This window comes from Anabrus simplex, chromosome 13, assembly GCF_040414725.1.
Source record: "Anabrus simplex isolate iqAnaSimp1 chromosome 13, ASM4041472v1, whole genome shotgun sequence".
NCBI classification, from domain to species: Eukaryota; Metazoa; Arthropoda; class Insecta; order Orthoptera; family Tettigoniidae; genus Anabrus; species Anabrus simplex.
Genome location: NC_090277.1, coordinates 48,865,381 through 48,879,564, shown reverse-complemented (window position 1 = coordinate 48,879,564; position 14,184 = coordinate 48,865,381). Strand labels below are relative to the sequence as shown.

The 14,184-nt window shown below is 41.0% G+C and overlaps 1 protein-coding gene across 1 annotated transcript in view; it reads left to right on the top strand.

Annotated features, from left to right (window-relative positions):
• Window positions 1-7,129: 7,129 nt before the first annotated feature.
• The window catches only part of Tango4 (transport and golgi organization 4), a 51,595-nt gene continuing 44,540 nt past the window's right edge, over window positions 7,130-14,184 (top strand). The window contains exons 1-3 of the mRNA XM_067157425.2: window positions 7,130-7,302; window positions 7,618-7,724; window positions 7,956-8,095. Of these exons, the coding sequence (XP_067013526.2) occupies window positions 7,294-7,302; window positions 7,618-7,724; window positions 7,956-8,095 (256 nt within the window). The 5' untranslated portion in view covers window positions 7,130-7,293. The remainder of the gene's footprint in view (window positions 7,303-7,617; window positions 7,725-7,955; window positions 8,096-14,184) is intronic.

Genomic DNA, 14,184 nt, shown 5'->3' with positions numbered 1-14,184 from the left:
TTCAACAAGGCTAAATCCGTAAGTGTAGCGCACAGATCAGTGGTGTAGCGTATTGTCTCTACTGTATTTGCTATAGGCCTACTCCTTGGAATCAAAATATGATACAGCCTAGGTACCAGTGAGATGGCCTGAGTAAATTGTGTTTTAAAAAAAACTTTGGTGTTTTTTTTTTTATGTGGTCGCACAGACCAACTTTATTTTAATAGCTTAATGCTCAATGAAATAATGTACCGGTAACTATTTGACTGGGTGACAACTCTAAATGTAGATTGATTGATTGATTGATTGATTGATTGATTGATTGATTGATTGATTGATTTTAGGTAACTTGCTGCGGCGAAGCAATCGAGTTAAGACTGGCATGGTCATATTCACAAACAAGTATGACTGGCCTAGTTTTTTCCCATAACGATTCGATCTGACAGCAAAAGGAAGACAGGTTTTTTTTAACGTGCATAACTGGTATAAGACTCAGACTGAAGAGGTTCGATTCCCGTAGACCTAATTCCTTGAAGGGAACCCCTGTGACCGAGTATGTGGCTCTTCGGTTTGGGTCACGTAGGTATCAGCTTGCATTCGTGAGATATTGGGTTCGAACCCCACTGTCGGCAGCCCTGAAGATGGTTTTCCATTGTTTCCCATTTTCACACGAGACAAATGCTGGGGCTGTACCTTAATTAAGGCCACGGCCGCTTCCTTCCCAATCCCAATCCGTTCCTATCCCGTCACCGTAAGATCTATCTGTGTCGGTGCGACGAAAAACAGATTGAAAAAGAAAAAAGCCTGTGGGGCGGGGGATAGAGCTGAGTCTGGCGTTGCTTGAGCTTACCTTACCAGGCTCCTCACTTTCATCTTTCCCAACTGACCTCCCTTAGTCAACGGTATTAGACTTATTTCAGGCCTAGGGAGTCTTCAATTTCACAGCCTTCGTGCTCCTTTTCTTTCTTCTGCTGATGGTTATCTAGTTGTAGACTTACTTCCTCTTAAAACAATAATTACCACCACGACCGTGAAGGGAGTGGAGGGAAGGGCAGCAGAATAGGTCAACATTTCTTCGGCCACTTGCTTCACTTGCTGATTGCACTAGTGCAGTACTGATTGCGTTGCAGTGATATAGGCCTAAGTGTTAACCCTTTAAATGGTTTAGGAAGTATGGTTGATTCTATTGATTTATAGTACCGCATTCTCTTAATTTCAAGAGATTAAAGCATTCTTTTCTGTGTGTGTGTAAAATAATGATTAGGCCTACATTATTAGGTAATATTATCTCGTAAAATATAAGTTCAAGTACATTTAATTAATTATTATTATAAGAAGGTAGAAATAATAATAATAATAATAATAATAATAATAATAATAATAATAATAATAATAATAATAATAATAATGTGTGTATGTTCAGTCCTCAGCCCTAAGGCTGGTTGGATCCTCAACAGCTCCGCCATCAGCTATCACGGTTGGCCTAGGCATCACTGAGGAGGCGTACTAGGTGCTAGTGGCTTTACGTCGCACCGACACAGATAGATCTTATGGTGACGATGGGATAGGAAAGGCCTAGGAGTTGGAAGGAAGTGGCGTGGCCTTAGTTATTAAGGTACAGCCCCGGAATTTGCCTGGTGTGAAAATGGGAAACCACGGAAAACCATCTTCAGGGTTGCCGACAGTGGGATTCGAACCCACTATCTCCCGGATGCAAGCTCACAGCTGCGCGCCTCTAACCGCACGGCCAACTCGCCCGGTAGGCGTACTGGGAAAATGAGGAATGAGGTAGTTTCCCGTTGCTTTCCTCACCAAGCCAGGAGTTGCGATTACATAGTCTGCCTAGCCCACTGAAATGCATGCACCACCTGACCCAGCGCCTCTAGGAGGTGCTGCAACTGACCCTATGAGCAACATTTTCACACCATTCTCGGCAGGAACTGGCTGCATAAGGAATGGCATTGCTAGCATCGCTCATACCTCAGTCACTTTCATATTGTCATATTGTCTTAAGACAGAGACAGATCACTGAAAGTACCCAACTGCTCAAGCCTATACCAGAAGACACAGTGCACTGTAAACACTAGGTCCCGCCAGCAAAGGCTAATAATAATAATAATAATAATAATAATAATAATAATAATAATAATAATGTCCGCCTCTGTGGTGTAGTGGATAGTGATTAGCTGCCACCCCTGGAGGCCTGGATTCGATTCCCAGCTCTGCCACGAAATTTGAAAAGTGGTACGAGGACTGGAATGAGCTCCACTCAGCCTCGGGAGGTCAACTGAGTAGAAGGGGGTTCGATTCCTGACTCAGCAAACGTCGAAGTGGTTTTCCGTGGTTTCCCATTTCTCCAGGCAAATGCCGGCGATGTACCTAACTTAAGGTCACGGCCGCTTCCTTCACTCTTCCTTGTCTATCCCTTCCAGTATTCCCATCCCCCCCCCCCCACACACACACGGCCATTGTTCAGCAAAGCGGGTGAAACCACCTGGGCGAGGTACTGGCCCTCCTCCCCAGTAGTACCCCCAACCAAAATCTCACGCTCCAGAGGACACTGCCTTTGAGGCGGTAGAGGCGGGATCGCTAGGTGAGTCCGGGGGAAAAGTCAACCTTGGAAGTTAAAGGGATAATGAAATAATAATAATAATAATAATAATAATAATAATAATAATAATAATAATAATAATAATAATAATAATAATAATAATAATAATGGACAGAAAACAAAACAATATTCCAGCCAAATAAGTCCAAACCAAAACTTTTACAAATCCCTAAAATAGATACAAAAGTTTTATCCTACAATCACACAATAAGAAAAGGGAAACACAGGTGGTGGAATACAACAGGTTACATAGCAATCGAACGTAGACTCGCAGCCCGGCAGCTGTGAAATTCAAGGAAAATAGCAGATGGCTGAACTAATTTTGTAGAGATCAGAAAACAAACATCCAAAATCATTCGAAAAGAGAAACGTAATTATGATAAGAAGAGATTGGTAGACATAGAAATTGATTTTGAAAAGAACATTACGAGAGAACTCTACAAAGTATTTCGAGAGTGAACGCAAAGTTACAAACCAACGAAGCTTCACTTCAAGGATTCAACAGGGATAATGGTCACTAGGTTTCGGAAGTTGATGATCTAAAGAAGTACAAAGTACGCAAGCAAATATGCCCTAAAAACTAGCTAAATATAACCTACAAATTTTGGAGATAGGTAACAAGAATTAGAGTATTATTAACATCGTTGTTGTTTGAGTTGTCAGTCCATATACTGGTTTGATGCAGCACTCCATGTCACCCTAACCTGTGCATTTCTACGTAACTGCTGCATCCTACATCTGCTCTAATCTGCTTGTGATATTCATACGTTGGTCTTCTATACCAACTAAACTACATCTAACTTTAGTCTATCCATCTCCCTTTTTATCCCCTATGGGTGGGGGCGGTAGAATAACACATACGGTAACCTCTGCCTATCGTAAGAGGCGACTAAAAGGGACCCCAGAGGATCTCAACTGGGGAGCGTGGGTTTGCGACCACGGGGTCCTGGCATTGCTTCCACTTACTTGTGCCAGGCTCCTCACTTTCACCTATCCTCTCCGACCTCTCTTTGTCAACTCTTTTTCTTTTCCGACAACGACGGTGATAGAGCACTCGAGGCCTAGGGAATCTTTTATTTTCACGCCCTTCGTAGCCCTTGTCTTTCTTTGGCCGATCATTTTTCGAAGAGTCGGATCCCTTCCCTTTTTGCTCTCTGATTTATGGAGGATGGTTGCCTAGTTGTACCCCATCTTAAAACTATAATCACCACCACCACCACTCTCCCTTTTCAGATTCTCTAACCTACCACAATGATTCAAACTTCTAACTTTCCACGCTCCGACTCGCAGAATGTCATTATCCATCTTCCTGATGATTGCCCACTCTCGTGTAGACCCCACCCGGATATCCGAATGGGGGATGATTTTACCTCCGGAATATCTTATTCGAGAGGAAGCCATCATCAGTAGATCATTCATACAGCGAGAGCTGCATGTCCTCGGGAGTTAGTTACCGTACGGCTGTAGTTTTCCATTGCTTTCAGCCCTGTAGCAGTATCAACACAGCTAAGCCATGTTGAGTTTTATTGCAAGGTCATATCAGTCAGTCATCTACAGGTGGGCCGGCGTAAGGTTGCACATGACAGCTGCGCACAATGTTGGTCACGCTGCAATGGCGCACGAAGCAATGTTGCCGCCGTAACAACAGCTGTTTGCACGACGCACGAGTTTTTAAAAACATGGGAGAAATGTTTTAATGTCATCGTGATGATACACAATACAAAGGAAATCGGCCGACAAAAATCGAACTTTCAACTCGCCGATTATTCATCACACAAAATTATATGAAACAAATATACTACGAAGTTCTTATTATTGCGATGTTAGAAAATACGGAAGAAATCGGTCGACAAGGATCTCACTTTAAATAAGTTATACCAATAAATGTTAGAATAATATACACCGTTGCTAACACAAAATATTTCAAGTAAAATCTATAAAATTAACGAACATTCAGAAACCTTATTTTCATACCTGGTTCACAAAGGTAGATGATCGATACCTTCCAGATCACTGCCATCACTACCGTCGCCTTCGTTGTCATTGTCATCGTCGTCTAGGCAGATCATCAACTCCTGCGAGTCACTGTTGATGCCATGTATTGCCATTGCTGAGTTGTTAATGAATGCTGCGTCATGGCTTTCTCCCTCCACAAAGCCGCATCCACTCGAGCAATACTCTCCAGGAACAGTCCTTCCACTTCGGTAACTGTGAAGGATTGGTTATTAGTGCGTACGTATTACATAATGTTTTACTTCACCTCATACCGTACCAACTCAGTGAGACTGAAGTGACAGTGGTACGGCGGCAACCTAATAACCACGTGCCCTTGTTCCTTCGCTACCTCGTCGACTTCTTTTTTTCTTCTGCTTTACGTCGCACCGACACAGATAGGTCTTATGGCGCCGATGGGACAGGAAAGGCCTAAGAATGGTTAGGAAGTGGCCGTGGCCTTAATTAAGGTACAGTTCCAGCATTTGCCTGGTGTGAAAATGTGAAAACACGGAAAACCATCTTCAGGGCTGCCGACAGTGGAATTCGAACCCACTATCTCCCGGGTACGAGCTCACAGCTGCGCGCCCCTAACCGCACGGCCAACTAATTTAGTCATACACATATGCGCTGGGATAATTCTTTACTGCAGCCATTCCACTAACAGTTCTTTACGGGCGCTCGAAGTAGGGGTCGTGTCCATTATTACGGAGTGGTACCGTACAGTGCATTGTCTATAACAATGACAGAAGGGACTTTGAGCTGTAATAATCGTACTCGTGTCTTCGTATTGCGTCATCCTGGAAAGAATTAATTTCTGTTACAGGAGATAGCTTAATTTGTTTCTTTCCCGGAGTGCTGTGAAACAAGTCCCTACTATCAGCCCCGTTTCCGCTACTGCTATGTACCCCAACCACTGTTTCCTTCTGTTCTTGGAGGCGAACACCTCTCTGAATGACAGTACGCTTTGAAAGCCCTAATGTTTGACATATGCGTTTCACAACATGATCTGCAGGAACAGAGAGACGGCTATACAGGCATAAGAATTTCCTCTCCCTCTCGTAAAACTCACGAGTTCTCCGCACTAATTCTAATGCCTGACTATTAAGGGACACTCCGCGGCCCAAAGGATTATAACTTCGCGCTTCATGGATATTTTGTCATTTCCAAGACATCGCACTGCATTCGTTAAAATAAAATTTCACAATTATCTCACAATGAAAACAAAACTTTCATAAACGCACGAACCACACCTGACTACGTGCTAGCGGCGACAGACAAAACGGCAACACTTCAATACGGTAGTCAAGCTACTTATAGACGGCACCAATATACTACCCATATTGCCAACAACAACTCAACTGAAAATAGTTCGTATTTATTTTGTGGCTCGCTTAAACCTTATAATATTTTTTTAAATGCTGATATATACGTAAGCAAATAAAAGATTATAAGCACTGTACGGAATTAAATACGAATTAACATGAATAAAATGCGTAACTGTATCTGACATAAAAAGTAGTAGCTTGGTGATTCTGACTGACGGGTGACGTTCTTCATTTAATTTTTGTAGTGGTGCCAACATGACTTACAACTGTCAAGTGCAACCTTGTGCGGTTAGGAGCGCGCGGCCGTGAGCTTGCATCCGGGAGATAGTGGGTTCGAATCCCACTGTCGGCAGCCCTGAAGATGTTTTTTCCGTGGTTTCCCATTTTCACATCAGGCAACTGCTGGGGCTGTACCTTAATTAAGGCCACGGCCGCTTCCTTCCAACTCCTAGGCCTTTTCTATCCTATCGTCGCCATAAGACCTATCTGTGTCGGTGCGACGTAAAGCCACTAGCAAAAAAAAAAAAAAAAAAAAAGCATATAAGTCTCTGGTAAGACCCCAACTAGAGTATGGTTCCAGTGTATGGGATCCTCACCAGGAACTGGAACTGGAAAAATCCAAAGAAAAGCAGCTCGATTTGTCCTAGGTGATCTCCGACAGAAGAGTAGCGTTACAAAAATGTTGCAAAGTTTGGGCTGGGAAGACTTGGGAGAAAGGAGACGAGCTGCAATGGCCAGACTACACTAAAGTCCGGTTATGGAGCTGCTCGACTAAGTGGGATGCTCCGAGCTGTCAGTGGAGAGATGGTGTGGAATGACATCAGTAGACGAATGTTTGAGTGATGTTTTTAAAAGTAGGAAAGATCACAATATGAAGATGAAGCTGGAATTCAAGAGGACAAATTGGGGTAAATGTTCGTTTATAGGTAGGGGAGTTAGGGGTTGGAATAACTTACCAAGGGAGATGTTCAATAAATTTCCAATTTCTTTGTGATCATTTAAGAAAAGGCTAGGAAAACAACAGATAGGGAATCTTCCACCTGTAGATCAGTAGTGATTAATTTATTGAACGGGACAAAGGGTTGGACTGGGTTGGACGTTCATAATCCCTCCCACCATTGGGTTAATCTGGAATCGACTATGACTCTCGAAAACCTGGTTGTAATCGATAGGCTTTGATCGATGGACCATTGCTACTATATCGATAGTTCATGTTGTTATTTACCACATTTTACCGTGCTAGTTCGCATTCGTATGGTTATAAATGAAAATGACGAAATGTCAATGTTCTTATTGAATGGGTAGTAACTTGCTTCTTACGGAAAAGAGTATTCATGTTTTGTCGGTGTCTGAATGCTGAATGAAATTTAACCAACATTAATCATGACAGAGGTGGGTGGTGGTGTTCAAAATTTGCTGGAGACAGCGGAGTCTGTTTTCACGTTTATTTAGCTTTACGATTGAATGATTTTATTCCTCGGATGTTTATGATTGATAGAATTTGTATGACATCGTATAAGCTATGGATTTTTATTGTTTGTTTAAATAATGTCTACTTTTTGTTACCAATTTTCTGGGTTGTAATTTTGAGGTTATCGGTGGATCGGATGCACTTTCAAGTCTAAAGAGTTATAAGATGATTATTAATTTTCTTCAGTTAAATTTAATACGTATTTACTCATATATTATATGGAATTCTGTTAATAGGAGGTTCAGAGACATTCTGTTCACACCCTGGTCTTCCGTTCGCTGAAGAGGAGTCATGATGTTTTCCTCTCCAATCAAGGATTCTTGGCTCCCGTAGATGAAAGAGCGTTAGTAATTTATAACTCCATATTGCATGAATTCTTGTAATTACAGAATACTTCTCTTTAAGTACATTATATCTTTGAATATTGGTGTTTCCACAATGTCTGGAATTTTTTCTTGTTATGTACAATTGTGTTAAAATTAGTCTGTTGTTGAATACTGTGCATTTATATATTTTAAATAATGTGTTTCTGTCGCATGTGCTATTTCATAATATAATCTATTTTCATTTTCAGTGAAAAGTTAAAGAAACTGGTGAAGGCTCGTGATTGTTATGGGCTGGTATTTGAACGTGTTAAGAGGACAAATGCCTTAAAGCAACTACAAGTGACTGAACATCGAGACACAAGCACTCCGGTTATGATGAATGGACAAGGTGAGCCATTGCCTTCTGTTCTTAATATTTTAGATTGTTGGATTTCATTGAAATCAATATCAATGTTTATATCAATATTGAAAATTGTTTGGTATATGGTAATGTCATCATCATTATCATCAGTCATTCTATTCTTTATTCCTTTAATGTTACATTATCTGACAAGATGTATCCTCCAAGAGGAGTTTTCAACTTTTTATGTAGTGACCACTAAACAAAGAAGTAGAAATTCAGTGCATACTATGGAAGTTCTAGGCTATAGCATTTTAATGGAGTTGAAATGATGCAAATCTTATGTGGAATACCTTGTAGAGGAGAGATATGTTCACTAGGACTCATCTGCCAGCCCCCAGAAGTACATTTACTTTTATAACCTAACCCTTAACTATGGACATTAACATTTTACGTGAGGTCCATGGACCACCATTGGAAATATGGGTTAGTAAATGCCATAGTATTCATTCTGATGTATTAACTGTGTATTCTAATAAATCACATATTACTGCATTAAAATACATAAAACATAAGCAGTTTATATCAATATTAAGGCACCAAAATAATATTACTTGTAAGGTTGCAGTTTGTATGGTTCAAAAGAAGAGGCTTTGGAAATGTCTGAGTATTCGCATTGTGTAACACGCATTTACATAACTGCATCCTGAACGTAGTGTTCACATATTGGAGCATATTTAAAGGTTATTAAAATAATTATTACTCGCAACAGAAAAAATTGTGCAACTCTTCATTTCACCTTCTAAATCAAACTCCTTTTCTGAGATTTTAAAAATATAAGTCTCTCTTTGTTTAAAAAACATAGGCCCATCAGTTTCATTTTTGACGGTGTAGGATTATCATCCATATGTCAATTCAATGCAAATATATGTTCTTCACAAAAGTACACTTCATGTCCTCGTCCTGAGGTGGTGCAGCTCCCATCCGGCATACTCCCAATAGAGATGAGCTGCATGTACCATTTTGACCATACGCCAGCCCTCCTGCCATTTTTAAATCTTTGATAGTACTGGGAATTGAACCCAAGCCTCTGAGGATGGCAGGTAATAGTGCTTACAATTATGATACAGTAGCGGGTGTTTCACAGATGAGGAATATAAAGAATCGCACTTTGTTACATATCTACGGATATGAGGTCCCAGGGACTGAGCTGTTACAAGAGTCACTTCCAGAAAACACTAGCAGCTTTGATCACAATGGGAACACAGAGCAGACTGGAAATTAGGAAGCTAGACAGAGAAAGGCATTTTTATGACCACTCATGCAAGTGAAGGGAAGAAAATTTGGGACTGAACGGTCCCAGGAACCTCATGTCACTAGTTAAGGGCTAATTAAATATAGCACGGGTCATTCTCCAATACTCAAGCATGCATTAGAATTTACATTGGCTGAGGTATAATCAGATATGATATTATTTCCAGCAATCAAGACATAAATGGTTACCAACCCGTGCACTATAAAAACACCTGTTGGTAAAGAATTCTGTTTTCTCCAAAGACACTTGAAGACTCACTTTGGCTGTCTATCTTCTGAGGCAATTGATCTGTATTATTGCTGTATCCAGCGAATCGGCAATCAGTGCCACGTCGTCAGCAAAGGCCAGGCAATCTACAACCAGTCCTTCCTTCTTATGACCCAGGTATATCCTACTCTGGGTACCCAAGTTGGTCAATCTCTGCACCATCCTCTCACAACATTTTCAAGGACACAGTTGAAAAGAAGTGGGGAAAGTCCATCCCCTTGTCTCACCCTGTTTTAATCTCGAAGCTTTCCGAAACCATGCCTCTAAATGTAACCTTGGAATGGGTGATAGTTAAAATTTCTAAAATGAGTCTGTAGGTTTTGTTGTCTAATCCCAGTTCATGGAGAATTTTATTAAGTGTTTGTCTATCAGCAGAGCCGTAGGCCTTCTGAAAATCAACGAAAGTGACAACCACCTTGTGGTTTCTCATTTTGGAGTATGCAAGTACAGTTTTATGGTTGAGGATCTGTTCAGCACAGGATCGACTCTTCCTGAAGCCTCCTTTATATTCTCGAAGTTGACTGTCCAGTTGACTTTCTGCTCGTGTAGTAACGCCTTGGATGTTACCGGTACGAGAGAAATTCCATGGTAGTTATTGAGGTCAGTAAAGTATCCTTTCTTATGAAGGGGATGAAACAGAGCTGAAGTCCTATCAGGTGGTACTTTATCTGTTTTCCAGATGTTCTGTATGATCTCGGTGAGCTTGCTTACGGCATTGCTTCCAGCACATTTCCAGAGTTCAGCAACAGTGGAGTCCTCTCCAGCTTCTTTATTATTCTTAAGAAGTTGAATGATTTCAGAAACTTATTTCTGTGAAGGAGGCAGCAAGTCCAGGTTTGTTGTGGTTTGTTTGTAATCAAAAGCTTCGCTGGGTGGATCGCAATTGAGTAAGCTCTTAAAATACTGGGCTTAGTGGCGGCAGTTGTCTTTGTCATTAAAAGCCAGGTTGCCCTGTGAGTCTCTGAAGTGAAAACTTGGTGGAGTGTAATTTCCAAGTGTCTGCTTAAAGTTTTGTAGAAGTGCCTGGATTTATTTTCAATGAACCTCTCTTCGATTTGGATTAGTTGGTTGTGTGTGAAGACCCATGTGCTTCCTCGGATTATCTTGGTTGTAAGTTTCCTTTGTTCCAGAAAGTTCTCCCAATTGCCCTTGGACTTTTTAGAGTTCCATTTTATCCAGACTGCCTGTCTTTGAGCTATTGTGTTGTCACAGTCTTCAGTCCACCACGGATGTTTCCTTCATCTAGTAAGAGGGATAAACTCACTGGCCGTCTTGACAAGAGCTTCTTTCAGTTGGTCCCAATTGTTAAGATTTGCATTATTCAGTCTTCGACTTCTTGATTATTTTTAAGTTGCTCTTTATCAAATCTGTGCCTCTTGGATGTTCGGTGTAATCTAGTGTTTCTAGGCTGAAGTCTCAATTTGATCTTTGAGAGTAGTGACCTGAATCCAGATTGGCACTTATAATACCTTAGCGTTTTGTATTTCCTTTTGGGATTTTCTTGAGATGGTCACATGATCTATCTGGAATTCACCCAGGTTGATGTTAGGAGAGATCCAATTCTTCTGTTTTCTTGGCAGATGTTTAAAGTCTGTAGATTTCATGACTGATCCGAAAGTCCTGCACAGTTCTCCGTTGTGATTAGTTTGTTTATGCACCGAGAAGTTGCCCATCATATTTCTGTATTTTTTCCTCTCTTCCCATTTGGGCATTGAAATCGTCAAGCAGTATGCCTGTTTGGAATTTTAAAGAGAAGATTTTCTAGATCTTCCCAGAATTTGTCAGTTCTGTCCGGGTTGCGCTTGTTGTCCTCGTTGATTGGGGCGTGTGCGTTGACTAAAGTGTAGCTGTTGGTAGCACATTTGAGAGATAGGATGGATACATGACTGCTTGGGGAGGTAAAATCAATGACTGAATCCAGTATCTTGTAGCTGATTATAAATCCTGTACCTAAGTGAGGTTGATTCTTCATTACCCGCTGACCCACTTTGCCTTTTAGGATTCTGTATCCTTGTGACTCAAAGGCATGTTCATCAGTGAATCTGGTTTCCTGTACTGCTGTTATGCCGTGTTAGCGAGTCGGTCAGATATTTCAGTTTACTTCTTCTTCTTCATCTTCTTCTTATTATTATTTCCAGCTAACACTGGGTGGGGGCAAATATGGTTCCTCTCCACTTCATCCGTCTGTCTTCTATTCCTCATCCAGTGCTGTGTTCCAGTCCAGGTTCCGTTGTCCTCTATGCTGTTCTTCACAGAGTCCATCCATCATAATCTTGGTCTTTCTTGTCCTTTCTTCCTTGTCATCTGTCCTTTTTTTTCTATTTGCTGTATGTCGCACTGACACAGACAGGTCTTATTGCGACAATAGGATATGAAAGGGCTGGGACTGGGAAGGAAGTGGCCGTGGCTTTAATTAAGATACAGCCCCAGCATTTATTAAATGTTAAACATTTAAATTTAAAGCATTTGCCTGGTGTGAAGATGGGAAACCACGTAAAACCATCTTCAGGGGTGCCGACAGTAGAGTTCGAACCCACTATCTCCCAGATGCAAGCTCACCGCTGCACGCCCCTAACCGCGCGGCCAACTCGCCCGGTCATCTGTCTTCCCAGTGCTTGTCTTGACAGTTTTAATTCATCCGCTTGACATGTCCAAACCACCTCAATCTCTTCTCTTCCAGTTTATCATTTAGTTTTTCCACATTTAGCTCTTTTTGTATATCTTTATTTCTCACTCTATCCCTCCTTTTCTGCTGCATCATACTCCTGTAAGAATTTCATTTTAGCTGCCTGTACTGTACTCTCATGTCTCTTGGGTCATTGTCCAGGTTTCTGCTGCAAATGTCATTATAGGTAAGTAATATCCCTGCAAAAGTTCAGTTACTGCAGTACTTTTTCAGCACAGACATCTAGGTGCGATTGCACTGTAATTTGTTTCTTTCTCGCTGACTTCTTGCAGTGGACGTGATCGAATGGTGTACAAGGCTGCCAATTTTTGAACTTACTTACTAACTAGTGGTACATTGTTAGGTGAAAGTATGCAGGCTAGTGACACAACCATTGGTCTGGATTGGTTAGGTCAGGCTAGTGACCAAACCATTGATCTGGATTGGTTAGGTCAGGTTAGTGACAAAACCATTGGTCTGGTTTGGTTAGGTCAGGTTTGTGACAAAACCATTGGACTGTGATTAAGCAAAGGGGGTCTGGGGGTATAAGATGTTTTGTTTTCATTGTGCGCAGGTTGGTAACGGAATGTATTTGTCTTGATTGCTGAGAATGACATCATATCTGATTATATCACTGCCAGTGGAAATGCTATAGTTGGGCCCACGAAAGTTGAAGTCTGTCATTTGAGCAGCGAAAACAGTAACTACGAAGTACGCTGCGTTGTCACAGTTACCTCAGTCTGCGGCATATCACCCTTTCATACAGGCTGAATATTTAATGAACTATGTTGGCCTAATGCAGTTCAATAAATTTTGACCCGTTCCCAAGGTCGTGTTAATAATTCCGATATTTAAGACAGAACATGACATTGCTGATAAATATGAGATGTTATATTCACTAAATTGACAATAACCTCAACAAATGCATTTGTTAAATAGAGAATAGAACTGTACAACTAGTTACTGATTAATTTAAAAAAAAAAACAAAAAAACTAACAACAAAAATATTATTCAGGAAACAAACACTTAAATTATTATATAAACCAGCAACAACTAAGACAGCTAACACAGTACTACTCCGAATAATATCACAAAAACAACTGAGAGCAAGCCAACCTTCATGGCGATAGCTTCCTTAAATGTGGCATCTCTATTATCATTGCCATAGCAACAGGCCATTTTCGAACAGCGTTAGTCAACGTTTTCTCGCCGGTGTTGCTAAACGTCAGACTTCAACTCTCGTGGGCCCAGCTATAGTGCTTGCTTTAGCAATGGAGAATGGCGCGTGCTAAATTACATTAGATTATAAAAGTAAATGTACTCCTAGGGACTGGTGGGTAGGTCCCTGGCTGTCGCAGTGAACATATCTCTCCCCTGCAAGGTATTCCACATAAGATTTGTACTACCTCAAATCCATTATAATGCTATAAAACTTAGTCTGCACTTACTGAATTTCTACCGAAGGTACTCCCCAGTTGTATCTTTCTACTGTTTTTCATATCCAGTTTTCCATTTTCTGTAATTTAATTTCTCAAGTATTTGAATTGTTCGATTATTTCTCGTTCATTGTCTTTGATTTTGATTGCTCCTTTTCCTCCTTTACTTCCTCTGCTCATCACCAGTCTGACTCTTCTCCACGTTGATCATCAATCCCTGTTGTTCAATCCTATTTCAGTACTTTCAGCTGTTGTTGCACCTCCTCATCCAGATCACATCATCATCTGCAAACACCATTATATTCATTCATTCTTTCCCCTCTGTAATCTTCCTTGCTGCCCTTATGATGTCGTCCATCACCATTATGAACGGTAAAGGTGACAGCACACTCCCTTGTGGTAGCCTATTGTCAATTTCAAACCATTCTGATCTACCCACTGTTGTCTTCACAC